Source organism: Nerophis lumbriciformis, linkage group LG35 (genome assembly GCF_033978685.3).
Source record: "Nerophis lumbriciformis linkage group LG35, RoL_Nlum_v2.1, whole genome shotgun sequence".
Lineage (NCBI taxonomy): Eukaryota > Metazoa > Chordata > Actinopteri > Syngnathiformes > Syngnathidae > Nerophis > Nerophis lumbriciformis.
Window position 1 is genome coordinate 3,648,674 of NC_084582.2, and position 16,618 is coordinate 3,665,291.

General features: G+C 40.2%; 1 protein-coding gene across 1 annotated transcript in view; it reads left to right on the forward strand.

Moving 5' to 3' along the window:
• The first annotated feature begins 1,882 nt into the window (after nt 1–1,882).
• The window catches only part of gcna (germ cell nuclear acidic peptidase), a 34,560-nt gene continuing 19,824 nt past the window's right edge, over nt 1,883–16,618 (forward strand). The window contains exons 1-7 of the mRNA XM_061927664.2: nt 1,883–1,969; nt 9,511–9,610; nt 9,690–9,858; nt 15,875–15,947; nt 16,041–16,093; nt 16,173–16,245; nt 16,349–16,401. Coding sequence (XP_061783648.2) covers nt 9,521–9,610; nt 9,690–9,858; nt 15,875–15,947; nt 16,041–16,093; nt 16,173–16,245; nt 16,349–16,401 — 511 coding nt within the window. The 5' untranslated portion in view covers nt 1,883–1,969; nt 9,511–9,520. The remainder of the gene's footprint in view (nt 1,970–9,510; nt 9,611–9,689; nt 9,859–15,874; nt 15,948–16,040; nt 16,094–16,172; nt 16,246–16,348; nt 16,402–16,618) is intronic.

The following is a 16,618-nucleotide window of genomic DNA, read 5'->3' on the forward strand; positions in this document are numbered from 1 at the left end:
ATGTTATTTTGTTAATCCAATATATATATATATATATATATATATATATATATATATATATAGGTAGAAAAGCTTGCTTCAGTGACAGACCAATTAGACAACGGTGTACTTCCTTGCTACATGGTTAATGGTAACTGTATTTTGATGAAAATTCAAGGTGGGGGTGCTGGACCCTTTTTCGGCTGCATTCGGGCAGAAGCCGGGTGACACCCTGGACCCATTAATGCATTTTATTATTTGTGCATTTTTTCTGTATTGTTAAGTAACGCTTGTGCTACAGTTTTTTAGGTGAGGCACAATTTCAAGACTAGTGATGTCACTGTCAAAAGCATGGAAATATGACATCTCCTTATGGAATGTTTACAATGAAAACAAAAAAAATGTAATTGATAATATTTCAGAGTAATTCCCACAAATAGAGTAATGTTTCTGAAAATGTAAATGTTATTTCTAACTTGATTCTGGTGATTTTTTTAATGAGCTAGTCTTTTGAACGACTCTTTTGAAAGGTACGGTTCCCTTCAAAGAACCATGAATCCTATTTTTTTCCAACTTCATTTTAATAACTATAATACAGACATTAAACAATGAAAATTACGAGATCCATGTATTTGATACGTTGACAAGAAACTGCAAAATACACACAAGCAAGGAACTAAACAAATAAACGTGTGAAGGGTAACACTTGAAAAATAAAAGTATCAAGCTGCACATTTTTTTGGGATGGTAACCATTTTTATCATTTTAGAACGTGAGGTTATGACCTTTTTTATTTTATTTTTGTCGTTATACCTACTCAGTGGCCTAGTGGTTAAAGTGTCCGCCCTGAGATCGATAGGTTGTGAGTTCAAAACCCCGGCCGAGTCATACCAAAGACTATAAAAATGGGACCCATTACCTCTCTGCTTGGCACTCAGCATCAAGGGTTGGAATTGATTCCCGGGCGCGGCACCGCTGCTGCCCACTGCTCCCCTCACCTCCCAGGGGGTGAACAAGGGGATGGGTCAAATGCAGAGGACAAATTTCACCACACCTAGTGTGTGTGTGACAATCATTGGTACTTTAACTTTATTAACGGGACAAGCGGTAGAAAATGGATGAATGGATAGTGAGTTATAAAAGTTTTTCAATCCAGAATAAAACAATATATGGTTTGCATGACATTACTCTGGATTTATGAATATGGGATTTTCCTCGACGACACAACAGTTAAGGAGTTTAACGAGTAGAAACTGGCCTCGGATGCCATTTATCAATGTTATGGAGTTGTGTCCCTCCGGAGTTGCCGTAGGCTGTGACGTAAGAGGTCTATAAGTGTGGGTTGTTGAAGGTTGACATTAAAAGAAGTGGTGTAGACCGGACCTGATCTCATGACTCCCATTTATTATTTTCTTATATAAGTACACAGAATATGCAAACCCAGAGTCATGAGAGCAGGTCCGGTCTACACCACCTCTTTTAATGTCAACCTTCAACAACCCACGTTTATAGACCTCTTACGTCACAGGCCTACGGCAACTCTGGAGGGACAAAACGCCTCCAGAACACACTCCGGTAACTTGGGACACCCTGAACTGTTTGTTACATGATTATTTCTCGATTGTTTGTAAATGTTGCAGTGTATAAATAAAGGTTTAAAAAAAAAAATAAAAAAAATTGTAAAATCTTGCTCTTTTCCGCCCTTTTTGATTCCCCCCTCGAGGAACTCTGCAAAAATCCTATTCGCAATTTGAACGACTTGTACAGCCGAAAACAACACAAACATACGGCAATTCTTTTTTTTTTTTTTTTCTCGAAATGACCACCACGTGACTTTAATGGGCGGGGCGTGAGCCGGAAGTGAGGCCCGTCGAAGCCAAGCAATAAAACCTGGTTCATTTCATTCGACGAAAGGAGGCGCCGGATTCAAACCTCGCTTAGCTAAGTGTTTTTTTAAGCAACCGAGAAACATTCAGCCGTCATTGAACAGGTAATTTATACTTCTTAATGTTGGCTTGTGTTCCAAGCTTTAAAATCACACTAATTCAAACCCTCATGTATAATTGTTATAAACACATTGGTAGTTTTGATGCTAGCTAGTTCGCTAATGTTAGCTTGCTCTTGTTGACACCATTATATTTCGAATTAGCAGAGGTGGGACCAAGTCATTGTTTTGCAAGTCACAAGTAAGTCTCAAGTCTTTGCCCTCAAGTCCGAGTCAAGTCCCGAGTCAAGACAGGCAAGCCCCGAGTCAAGTCCAAAGTCAAGACTGGAAAGTCTCAAGTCAAGTCCTAAGTCCTGCATTTTGAGCTTCGAGTCCTTTCAAGTCCTTTTAACCACAGACTAATATATTAACACAGATTGTGTATGCTTTTCAAACGCTGTATTTATTTATTAAAACAAGTGCATTTTAAATTGCAGGAAAGAAAATTGTGCTGACATTGCACTTTATAATAGCACTATTAACCAGTCATTTTAAACATTAACTCATTCCTTTACAGAACAAACACATTGAAAAATAAAGTGCAAATGTACTTATTTGTACAAAAGTGTTAACATTGAAAAAACATGACATATACGTGAACATAACAAAAAAGTTGTACTTTTTATATGTCAGGGCCTTATGCTGCATTGCATTTGCAAAAGACCAAATTAGCCAAGAGTCTGTCAGTCATTTGTGCACGATGGGGGCGTAGTATGATGCCACCATGGCTGAAAACTCGCTCCACTGGAGCACTGGAGGCAGGCACTGCCAAGACTCTCATGGCCACTCGGAACAGTGAAGGAAGAGTCTTCATGTTCAATGCCCAGAACAAAAGGGGGGAGAGAGTTATTTTGGGTTGGTGCACTACTTGTAAGTGTATCTTGTGTTTTTTATGTTGATTTAATTAAAAAAAGAAAAGAAAAAAAATATATTTCTTGTGCGGCCCGATACCAATCGATCCACGGACTAGTACCGGGCCGCGGCCCGGTGGTTGGGGACCACTGAGGTAAACAACCAACAGTATGTCAGAAAGCTAGCTAAAACGGTACACATATTCATAATATAGTATACATTTTAACTGACCTTTATTTTACTATTTTTGTCTTTTTTTAGGTGGCTAAAATACGCGGTGCTGCTGACCGCCGTCTAACGTTACGTTACGTGTGATATATTGACTAACGTAACCCTGCTTAAAAAAAATCACTGAACAAAAAGTATGAATAAGGTAGTGAACTGCAACAGATTCCCGTGTTTGCAATAACGTTATAACGTTAGCAGTGAGTTTACAGCCTCACTGATTTAACTACACAGCAAATAAAAGTCACGTTACTTAGCCAATAAACGTTATCTTACATTCAAAACTTACCCTTCTTTGTGCAACTTCAAATGCCGGACAAAGTTGGAAGTTGTTGCCTCTCCATCAGTAATTTTCGAACCGCATGTGTTGCATACTGCAAACCGTTTTGTGTTGACCACCTCGTAATTTTTATACCCAAACGAAATTATTTTAGGTATCATTTTTTGTTCACTGGCGTGTGGTTTGGACATGTCTTCTTCGTTGGTTGTCCTGCAATTTGATTGGATGAATGCTGTGTGATGAAAACAAAGTAGATCTAATTTGATTGGCTGTTGTACTGAGACCACACCAGCTGACACACGCAACGCTGATAGACAAGTACACAATGAAAAATACGGAGCGCTCCCGAATAACTTTTTCATCTTTGGGTTTTGGGGAAAGTAGCAAGTCATGTCAAGTCATGTCAATTCAAAAGGCTCAAGTCCAAGTGAAGTCACAAGTCATTGATGTTAAAGTCGAAGTCGAGTTGCAAGTCTTTTTACATTTTGTCAAGTCGAGTCTAAAGTCATCAAATTCATGACTCGAGTCTGACTCGAGTCCAAGTCATGTGACTCGAGTCCACACCTCTGCGAATTAGGGTTACAAAGTTATTTAACAGGGAGGGTAAAGTTTGTTAAAATGGGTAAATTTTTATCTGATACTCTTGGCTAGTGGTGGGTTGATGAGGCGTCATGAAGCGTTTCGACACATTGCAAAACTGTATTGATACTGTGTCGATACTGTGTCACTAAATACTGACATCTGCTGGACATTAAAAATCCCTACAGGCAACCTATGGACCGACTCAACTGACGCTGATTTGATGCCCTAGTACAGGGGTCACCAACCTTTTTGAAACCAAAAACTACTTCTTGGGTACTGATTAATGCGAAGGGCTACCAGTTTGATACACACTTAAATAAATAAATATATTGTCATTTGTAAGTTACACGTAAGTGTGATTTAAACAAGAATAGCTAAATAAATAAATTTATATATAAAAAAAAAAAGAGTATTTCTGTCTGTCATTCCGTCGTACATTTTTTTTTTCCTTTTACGGAAGGTTTTTTGTAGAGAATAAATGATAAAAAAAAAAACACTTAATTGAACGGTTTAAAAGAGGAGAACACATGAAAAAATTTAAAATAAAATTTTGGAACATAGTTTATCTTCAATTTCGACTCTTTAAAATTCAAAATTCAACCGACAAAAAGAAGAGAAAAACTAGCTTATTTGAATCTTTTTGAAAAAATTCCATCCATCCATCCATCTTCTTCCGCTTATCCGAGGTCGGGTCGCGGGGGCAGCAGCCTAAGCAGGGAAGCCCAGACTTCCCTCTCCCCAGCCACTTCGTCCAGCTCTTCCTGTGGGACCCCGAGGCGTTCCCAGGCCAGCCGAGAGACATAGTCTTCCCAACGTGTCCTGGGTCTTCCCCGCGGCCTCCTACCGGTCGGACGTGCCCTAAACACCTCCCTAGGGAGGCGTTCGGGTGGCATCCTAACCAGATGCCCGAACCACCTCATCTGGCTCCTCTCGATGTGGAGGAGCAGCGGCTTTACTTTGAGCTCCTCCCGGATGGCAGAGCTTCTCACCCTATCTCTAAGGGAGAGCCCCGCCACCCGGCGGAGGAAACTCATTTCGGCCGCTTGTACCCGTGATCTTGTCCTTTCGGTCATAACCCAAAGCTCATGACCATAGGTGAGGATGGGAACGTAGATCGACCGGTAAATTGAGAGCTTTGCCTTCCGGCTCAGCTCCTTCTTCACCACAACGGATCGATACAGCGTCCGCATTACTGAAGACGCCGCACCGATCCGCCTGTCGATCTCACGATCCACTCTTCCCTCACTCGTGAACAAGACTCCGAGGTACTTGAACTCCTCCACTTGGGGCAAGATCTCCTCCCCAACCCGGAGATGGCACTCCACCCTTTTCCGGGCGAGAACCATGGACTCGGACTTGGAGGTGCTGATTCTCATCCCAGTCGCTTCACACTCAGCTGCGAACCGATCCAGTGAGAGCTGAAAATCCTGGCCAGATGAAGCCATCAGGACCACATCATCTGCAAAAAGCAGAGACCTAATCCTGCAGCCACCAAACCAGATCCCCTCAACGCCTTGACTGCGCCTAGAAATTCTGTCCATAAAAGTTATGAACAGAATCGGTGACAAAGGGCAGCCTTGGCGGAGTCCAACCCTCACTGGAAACTTCATGGAACATCATTAGTAATTTTTCCTGATTAAGATAAATTTTAGAATTTTGATGACATGTTTTAAATTGGTTAAAATCCAATCTGCACTTTGTTAGAATATTTAACAAATTGGACCAAGCTATATTTCTAACAAAGACAAATCAGTATTTCTTCTAGATTTTCCAGAACAAAAATTTTAAAAGAAATTCAAAATACTTTGAAATATTTAAATTTGATTCTACAGATTTTCTAGATTTGCCAGAATAATTTTTTTGAATTTTAATCATAGTAAGTTTGAAAAAATATTTCACAAATATTCTTCGTCGGAAAAAACAGAAGCTAAAATATTTATTACTCTTTACAATAAAAAAATAAATCAATTTACTTGAACATTGATTTAAATTGTCAGGAAAGAAGAGGAAATTTAAAAGGTAAAAAGGTATATTTGTTTAAAAATCCTAAAATCATTTTTAAGGTTGTATTTTTTCTCTAAAATTGTATTTCTAAAAGTAATAAGAAGCAAAGTAAAAAATAAATGAATTTATTTAAACAAGTGAAGACCCATCCATCCATTTTCTACCGCTTATTCCAAGTGAAGACCAAGTCTTTAAAATATTTTCTTGGATTTTCAAATTCTATTTGAGTTTTGTCTCTTTTAGAATTTAAAAATGTCGAGCAAAGTGAGACCAGCTTGCTAGTAAATAAATAAAATTGAACAAATAGAGGCAGCTCACTGGTAAGTGCTGCTCTTTGAGCTATTTTTAGAACAGGCCAGCGGGCGACTCATCTGGTCCTTACGGGCTACCTGGTGACCGCGGGCACCGCGTTGGTGACCCCTGCCCTAGTATATACAATAATATAAACCAAGTCATTGTATTTCATTTAGGATTATTTCATATCTTCATTTAAATAAAAATATTTTTTTATCTTTTTTAGATACAGTCAATAAATAATGTGAACATGTATCATAACATGGAAATCTAAGAGAACGTGTTGTGGATGATTGTGGACTGGGAATTTTTTTAATTTTATTTTTTTACACATTTTTATATAAAAAAAAAAAGAGAAGTTTTTCCGACGTATTACATTTTAGACGATTTCTCTTCTTAGTTATTATTTCTCCGGCTGTAGAAAAGACACGCTCACAGGGCACAGAGGAGGCGTCAGTGCGACACAGTTCGCGTATCGGTCACGTGACCAAAACAGCTCATGATCGGTCACGTGACTTTCTAAAAGCGGTACGCGCACCGACGTAGGGTTTTGCTCTATGAGCTCGACGCATGCGCCGATGCATCGGTGTTGCCGGACCCATCACTACTCTTGGCATTGCTTGTGGTGTCTCCCAAGGGTCCGTGTTGGGGCCAAAACTGTTTAATGTATGTATTAATGATATGTTTAATACATCCAAAATACTGAAATGTATACTATTTGCAGACGACACAAATATATTCTACAGTAGTGATGACTATAATGTGCTCATAAATACAGTAAACACAGAACCAAACATAGTAAAACAATGGATGGACACAAATAAATTATCTTTGAATATAAATAAAACTAAGATAGTGATGTTTGGAAATCGCAACATAACGTCTGAACAGAAAATAAGTATTGATGGTACCCAAATTGAAATCGTAAATGAGAATACATTTTTGGGAGTAATAATTGATAGTAAACTATCATGGAAACCTCATGTCAGACACATTTAAACAAAAATATCAAAAAGCCTTTCAATTATAAACAAAGCAAAACTATACCTCAATGAAAATGCACTCCGTACTCTATACTGCACCTTGGTACTCCCATACCTTTATATACTGTGTTGAAGTATGGGGGAATACTTACCACAACACAATTCATCCTCTGGTCATATTACAGAAAAGAGCAGTGCGGATCATTCACAACGTTGGTTATTTAGAACATACTCATAATCTGATTACGCAATCAAAGTTGCTCAAATTTGATGACCTTGTTAAATATAATACATTAATAATTTACATGTGCTTTGTGGACTTGGAGAAGGCATTCGACCGTGTACCCCGGGAAGTCCTGTGGGGAGTGCTCAGAGAGTATGGGGTAACGGACTGTCTTATTGTGGCAGTTTGCTCCCTGTATGATCAGTGTCAGAGCTTGGTCCGCATTGCCGGCAGTAAGTCGGACACGTTTCCAGTGAGGGTTGGACTCCGCCAAGGCTGCCCTTTGTCACCCATTCTGTTCATAACCTTTATGGACAGAATTTCTAGGCGCAGTCAGGGCGTTGAGGGTATCTGGTTTGGTGGTTGCAGGATTAGGTCTCTGCTATTTGCAGATGATGTGGTCCTGATGGCTTCCTCCGGCCAAGATCTTCAGCTCTCACTGGATCGGTTTGCAGCCGAGTGTGAAGCGACTGGGATGGGAATCAGCACCTCCAAGTCCGAGTCCATGGTTCTCTCCCGGAAAAGGGTGGAGTGCCATCTCCGGGTTGGGGAGGAGATCTTGCCCCAAGTGGAGGAGTTCAAGTGCCTCGGAGTCTTGTTCACGAGTGGGGGAAGAGTGAATCGTGAGATCGACAGGCGGATCGGAGCGGCGTCTTCAGTAATGCGGACGCTGTATCGATCCGTTGTGGTGAAGAAAGAGCTGAGCCGGAAGGCAAAGCTCTCGATTTACCGGTCGATCTACGTTCCCATCCTCACCTATGGTCATGAGCTTTGGGTCATGACCGAAAGGACAAGATCACGGGTACAAGCGGCCGAAATGAGTTTCCTCCGCCGAGTGGCGGGGCTCTCCCTTAGAGATAGGGTGAGAAGCTCTGTCATCCGGGGGGAGCTCAAAGTAAAGCCGCTGCTCCTCCACATCGAGAGGAGCCAGATGAGGTGGTTCGGGCATCTGGTCAGGATGCCACCCGAACGCCTCCCTAGGAAGGTGTTTCGGGCACGTCCGACCGGTAGGAGGCCACAGGGAAGACCCAGGACACGCTGGGAAGACTATCTCTCCCGGCTGGCCTGGGAACGCCTCGGGATCCCCCGGGAGGAGCTGGACGAAGTGGCTGGGGAGAGGGAAGTCTGGGCTTCCCTGCTTAGGCTGCTGCCCCCGCGACCCGACCTCGGATAAGCGGAAGAAGATGGATGGATGGATGGATGGACATTAATAATCTTATATAAAGCATTTAACAAATTATTGCCGCCTAATCTACAACGTTTTTTTATAAGACGAGTGCAGGCTCATAACTTGAGAGGCTTTGGATATTTCTTATTGCCGAGAGCTCAAACCACTCGTAAACGTTTTTATGTGTCTGTATGCGGAGTAAAACTATGGAACAAACTGCGGACTTACAACACAAGCAATGCCAAACTATTAATCGATTTAAACTATTGGTATACAAACATGGGGTCTGGTTCAAATATAGAGATGAGGGTGATTTGGTAAAATTGCAAACAGGGAAAGGGGTAGGATTAAATAAGATTTGCTTCTTCCTACTCCTTTTCGGGCATGATGTAAAATGAAATTATATGAAATTGTGTGATGTATTATAATGTAAGTGTGTTCATTTTCGAAATAAACTAAAGAAAGAAAAAGAAAGAAGGCTCTTTAATTTGACCTGCTGCTATACTCTGTCTCAAAGTGTTAACATGTGCTCAATGTTTCCTTACCATTATTGCTATGTTGTCTATTACCATTGTTGGTATATTCATTCTTCCTACATTGTTGATACAAATGATTGTTACAGTGTAATAATTATTGTTACATGTGGTAATGCCACTATGATACAACATCTGTATTATAATCCTTGAACAAAGTAAGAGTGAAACTCGTGTGAATAATCACTGAATGGATAACTGGGGGTGGGATTAAATAAATTATCTTTTTCCCACTCCCTTTCAGGCAAAACTGGACAATCATGCACTATATTAATTTATATTATTATGTTTTGTCAACTTGTACTTCTTTATGTCATTGCCTGAAATAAATGAAATGAATTAGACTACTTCGTAGGCATTTAAAATGTTTCTGATTGATTTAAATAGTTTCAATACATTTCAGAGGAAAAAACATGAATGATGAAACCCGCAGCTTATTTGAGCGAGTTTCCCAAAAGATGGGGTGGATTGGTGACAATGCACTGGACATAGCAGAGAAGAAGGTTTGTTATAATGCATTTGACACTTCTATTTGCTCTGCTCGCAGGTTTGATTTCATGTCTGTGTGTTTCTTTTTTGTAGCTGATGAATTCAGTTGGAAAGAAACGTCACAACATCCCAAGTGGCTGTCCTGCTGTGAATTGGTCAATATCCCCTGTCCATCCTCGATTTGACGACGACAAAGAGAACCAGGGCGACAAATGTACAAGCAAGGTCTTAACGGAGTCCAGCGATGACGAATTTGACAAATGTGAGTTAACTTGCCCGTGCATAATGTGTTGCAGATTGCATCAACACTGTGTTGTGCTTTAAATCAGTGTTTTTCAACCAGTGTGCCGTGGGAGATGATCTAATTTCACCTCGGGCTGGGCGATATGGCCTTTTTTTAATATCTCAATATTTTTAGGCCATATTGCGATACACTATATATATATCTCGATATTTTGCCTTGGCCTTGAATGAACACTTGATGCATATAATCACAGCAGTATGATGATTCTATGTGTCTACATTAAAACATTCTTGTTCATACTGCATTAATATATGCTCATTTTAAACTTTCATGCAGAGAGGGAAATCACAACTAAAAGTGTATTTATTGAACAGCTATTAAGCAGTGGCACAAACATTCATGTCATTTCTAAACAGAAAGTGCAAGATTGTCAGAGACATTTTAAAACAAGCTATTAGTGCACTTTTGTGAATGATGTCACTAAGATGACATATCAAAACAACACTAAATCAAAGTGCACTTTTTGTACAAAACGCCACGACAATAGTTTAAAACAAATAAAGTGCACTTTTGTGCATGATGTCACACAAGATATTTCAATAACTGTCAAATAAAAATGAGCTGCATAATAGGAAATCAAATTGTGTACGTCAGGGGTGCTCATTACGTCGATCGCGAGCTACCAGTCGATCGTGGAGGGTGTGTCAGTCGATCACCAGCCAGGCATTAAAAAAATAGTCCTAAAAATGAGCGATCATAAATCTTCACTATGACGTCACTTTCGTCACTTGATTGACATTCACGGCACCCGAGGGTCTTCTGAGATGACGCTGGCTGCTGCCAGCTCATTAAAATTACCGACAGGAAGGCGAGAAACACTTTATTTCAACAGACTCTGGCGACTCGAAAGACCGACTGCACAGTTGCACAATAAAAGCTCTGCTTCATCCTGCCTGCGCTACCAAAATAAGAGTCTCAGAAAGCTGGCGTGCACAAGCTAGCAAGCTACGGAGTTTGGAGACAATGTATTTCTTGTAAAGTGTATACAAAGGAGTACGGAAGCTGGACAAATAAGATGCCAAAAACCAACCACTTTCATGTGGTATTGGACAGAAAGGAGGACTTTTTTTCTCCTCCATTCGAAAATGCGGACGTTATCATCACTACTGTCTGATTCCAATCAATGCAAGTCATCAGAATAAAATATAAAAATATATTATTGTCTTCATGAAAGAAAGGAATCTATATGTGTTAAACATGCTTGTATTATCTTTAAACACCTTTAACTTATTAACAATATTAACTATATGTGTTAAACATTCTTGTATTATCATTAAACACCTTTAATTTATTAACTATATGTGTTAAACATGCTTGCATTATCTTTAAACACCTTTAACTTATTAACAATATTAACTATATGTGTTAAACATGCTTGTATTATCATTAAACACCTTTAACTTGTTAACAATATTAACTATATTTATTAAACATACTTGTATTTTCATTAAACACCTTTACTTTTTTTAACAATATTAACTATGTGTTAAACATGCTTGTATTATCATTAAACACCTTTAACTTGTTAACAATATTAACTATATTTATTAAACATACTTGTATTTTCATTAAACACCTTTACTTTTTTAACAATATTAACTATATGTGTTAAACATGCTTGTATTATCATTAAACACCTTTAACTTGTTAACAAAAACATATATTTCATAAATAAGTAAATATAAATTATATATACGAATGAGGTAGATCCCCACGACTTGATCAATTGAAAAGTAGCTCGCCTGCAGAAAAGGTTTAAGCACCCCTGGTGTACGTCCTTCGCTATGTGGTAGGTTCCGGCGGACGTTATCTCCTTATGTCGTGGGCTATTTTTTTCATACGGTGTTGATGTGTAAATGGTTGCCTCGGCATTTTGTTGGTGTGGCACCGAACGGAGATGTTGACATGCGAAGTTTCAAGCACTCTTCATTCTCTAGCGGGTGACTTTTCAAATGATGCTACATATTAGCAGTAATGCTACTTTTTGTAGCAACGCTTTCACCCCACACTTGACAAATTACGGTTGTCTGTTTGACATATTCCCACTTGAAGCCAAACCACCGCCAGACGATGGACTGCTGTTTTTCTTAGGAATTAATTCTTCCTTCATTTGTTACCAGATTCGCACCTTTTTTCTCTCGTATTACCACTTGCACCACAGCTAACTTTAGCCATGCTGCTACCTCTCTGCTCAGCGAGGGCGTATACGTATGTAAGAAGGTGCGCTTGTTTAAGTCTCTGTGAGAAGGAGAGACTAGAAAGAGTGAGAAGAGCCTGTAGTGTAATGCCCGCAGCTAAAAGCAACTGCGTGAGAACGTATACTCGAATATCACGATATAGTCATTGTCTATATAGCACAGAGACAAAGCCCAGCCCTAATTTCACCTATTTGGGTTAAAAATATTTTTTGCAAACCAGTAATTATAGTTTGCAAATGATGTGTTGTTGTTGAGTGTCGGTGCTGCCTAGAGCTCGGTGGAGAAACCGTGTAATGCTCTTCCATACCAGTAGGTGGCAGCCGGTAGCTAATTGCTTTGTAGATGTCAAAAACAGCGGGAAGCAGCGTGAGGGTAAAAAGGTGTCTGATGCTTAAACCAAAAATAAAGGTGAGTGACCCTAATAAAGGGCATTGAAGCTTAGGCAAAGCTATGCAGAAAGAAACAAAAACTAAACTGGCTACAAAGTAAACAAAAACAGAATGTTGGACGACAGCAAAGACTTACAGCGTGTGGAGCAGACGGCGTCCACAAAGTACATCCGTACATGACATGACAATCAACACCAGAATAGGAGCGCAAGACAAGAACTAAAACACTACACACAGGAAAACACAGAAAAACTCCAAATAAGTCACGGCGGGATGTGACAGGTCATGACAGTAGACCTACTTTGAGACAAGTGCTATATTGATCCATGGTTGGTTATGGTTTGAATTCATATCCAACAATTGCGACAACAACTTTTTACTCTCAACTGAGTTTAGTTTTTTAACGATTTCTGCTGGTGGTGAGCCTCCGGATTTTTTCAACGCAAAAAATGTGCCTTGGCTCAAAAAAGGTTGAAAAACACTGCTCTAAATGTCCATCCATCCGTCCATTTTCTACTGCTTGTCCCTTCTGGAGTTGCGGGGGGGTGCTGGAGCCTATCAGCTGCATTCGGGCGGAAGGCGGGGTACACCCTGAACAAGTCACCACCTCATCGCAGGGCCAACACAGATAGACAGACAACATTCACACTCACATTCACACACTAGGGCCAATTTAGTGTCGCCCATCAACCTATCCCCAGGTGCAGCTCTAAACGTGTTACTTTATTTGTTACATTGGACAATGCACAGATAATGAACATCATCCAGTTCCTACCGCCTGTCCCTCTAGGGCAGACCTGGGCAAATTAAGGCCTGAGGGCCGCATGCGGCCCGTTAAGCTTTTCAATCTAGCCCACCGGACATTCCCAATTAATTTTTTTTAGATCTTAAAGAGGGAAACTGTAGCTGTAAACTTGTAGTAAAAAAATGATTAAAACAGATGAAAAAGTGTGCAAAATTATTGTATATAAGTTAAAGTACTAGTATTATTGCACATAACCCTATTGCACAAGTAGTTAGCATTAACAGGTGTGTATATGCATATATTGCACCAAAATAGCATATAAAAGTCTATGTAAGAAATGTTGCACCAAATATTAATACACAACTTGTATTCTGTTTGCATGTTCTCCCCGTGACTGCGTGGGTTCCCTCCGGGTACTCCGGCTTCCTCCCACCTCCAAAGACATGCACCTGGGGATAGGTTGATTGGCAACACTAAATTGGCCCTAGTGTGTGAATGTGAGTGTGAATGTTGTCTGTCTATCTGTGTTGGCCCTGCGATGAGGTGGCGACTTGTCCAGGGTGTACCCCGCCCTCCGCCCGATTGTAGCTGAGATAGGTTCCAGCGCCCCCCGCGACCCCGAAGGGAATAAGCGGTAGAAAATGGATGGATGGATGGAACTTGTATTCTGTAAGCATCAGAATATTGACCTATTTAAACACGGTAACAACTCTGGTTTGTCCTAAGCCACATTTTCAAATTGCCTTTAAAACTTGCAAAGCTGGGACATCTGACAGAAAGCGGTTAAGTGTTCCACTGTGTACTCCCTTTTAAAAAAAAAAAAAACCCAAAAAACACATGGAACGCCTAGGCGGTGTCTCACCGCCCCCTCTAGCAGTGGCTCTGGCCTGGTCAGTGTCTAATTGGTGAGTCGCTGCTTTCTGTCTCATAAAATCCTTTAGTGGAGCTTGTGCTAACTAGGGATGTCCCGATCCGATATTTGGATCGGATCGGCCGCCGATATTTGCCAAAAAATGCGTATCGGCAAGGCCTGGGAAAATGACGATCCAGATCCAGTTTAAAGAAAAACTCCGGTCCGTGTTTTCCAACGCACCTATTTAAATAATACATTCCACTTTTCTGCTGCTCCGTAATTTCCGTTCCGCATTTTCCAGCACACCTTCAACACATCCACAGGTCTGTGGATTCTCACACAGTTGCTTTTAGCTGCTGGCATTACACGACAGGCTCTTCTCACTCTTTCCTGTGTCTCCCTCTCACAGACAGCGAGCGCACCTTCTTACACACGTCACATACTGTCACGTCATACGTCACATACTGTCACGTCATACATCACATACGTATACGTCCTCCCCGAGCAGAGAGGTAGCAGCATGGCTAACGTTAGCTGTGATGCTAGCGCAGCCGCTAAGGTGCGCGCCTGCTCAAACGTCCTCTGCGCACGGCAAATCTATACCACGCACAAAATCAAATAAGAAAATAAGCGCATAACAATTTTCGACACACGGACCGTTTAATTAATATCTGTCGACGCTTATCTCCGTTCGGTGCCACACGCCCACACCATCAAAATGCAGAGGCAAAAATTTCCAGATCAACACCGTCTGAAAAAATTAGTCATCTATTTAGTTGTGATTTCCTTCTCTGCATGAAAGTTTAAAAGTAGCATATATTAATGCAGTATGAAGAAGAATGTTTTAATGTAGACATGCAAGCCTTGAAAGAAAATTTTGAAAATCAAGACTACATTTCCTGCAAATGGGTGCATTTCTACCCTATATTTTAACTTTAGATTTATTCTCATATCAAACTCTTTTGGCTGTCTTTTTGACACTTACATCCGGCGCCCCCCTCCACACCCTGGATTATAAATAATGTAAATAATCCAATGTGATTATCTTGTGTGATGACTGTATTATGATGATAGTATATATCTGATAGTATATATCTGTATCATGAATCAAGAATTAAGTGGACCCCGACTTAAACAAGTTGAAAAACTTATTGGGGTGTTACCATTTAGTGGTCAATTGTACGGAATATGTACTTCACTGTGCAACCTACTAATAAAAGTCTCAATCAATCAATCAAAACACATAGAATCATCATACTGCTGTGATTATATGCATCAAGTGTTCATTCAAGGCTAAGGCAAAATATCGAGATATATATCGTGTATCGCAATATGGCCTTAAAATATCGCAATATTAAAAAAAGGCCATATCGCCCAGCCCTAGTTCAATGATGCCATTTCTGTTTGTCATGTATAATTTTGTCTATTTTGTGTATTATTCAAACTCCCCTAATTCAGCTGGCTAGTTGTTATCAAGAGTACTAAAACCCTTTTCAACATGATTCTGACAACTAAGTACCGGTAGGCTAAATAACTTTAAACTTTAATACATGCTCGGATAGGCCAGTATCGGTCAGTATCGGTATCGGTATCGGATCGGAAGTGCAAAAACAATATCGGTATCGGATCGGAAGTGCAAAAACCTGGATCGGGACATCCCTAGTGCTAACCCATGTAAGACTTTGCTATTTGAAACTTGTGGAAATGTTCAAAACTTAAGAATATATACTTTTGAAAGGTATTACAAGGGTGATATGAGAATGATTTCTTTCCTAATATTTTCACTCAGTTCTCGTGAGCCAGGCTACTCCAAAATCTAAAGCTGCCTCAAAGAAACCACGCAGTGTTGTAAAGACCGTCAGGTAGGACACGAGAGCACGATGTAAATACGTATATTATTCCTTCTTCATTATGACAGTTGCATGATGCCTCACCAATATGTTATTCCTTCACAGTTCCAATGTTGCTATTGTGAATTTGGATGATGACGGTGACACATTTGACAAAAGTGAGTTAACTTGCTCATGCATATTGTGTTGCAGATTGCATCAACACTGTTTTGTGCACTAAACTTGTTCGCTCCTTAGTCCTGGTGAGCCGAGCTACTCCAAAACCTAAAGCCGCCTCAAAGAAACCATGCCATGTTGTGAAGACCGACAGGTAGGAAAATAGAGTAAAATGTAAATGGGTGCATTATTCTTTCTTTATTATGACAGTTGTAACCTCACCAACATGTGAAAACCACGATGTTCTTCCTATACAGTTCCGATGTTCGTACTGTGGATTCGGATGATGACAGTGGCAATTATGACAAATGTGAGTTTACGTGCTTGTGCATAATGTGTTGAAGAGTGCATCTAGGGATGTCCCGATCCAGGTTTTTGCAATTCAGATCCGATACCGATTTTGTTTTTGCATTTCCGATCCGATACTGATACTGACCGATACTGGCCTATCCAAGCATGTATTAAAGATTAAAGTTACTTAGCCTACTTAGTTGTCAGAATCATGTTGAAAAGGGTTTTAGTACTCT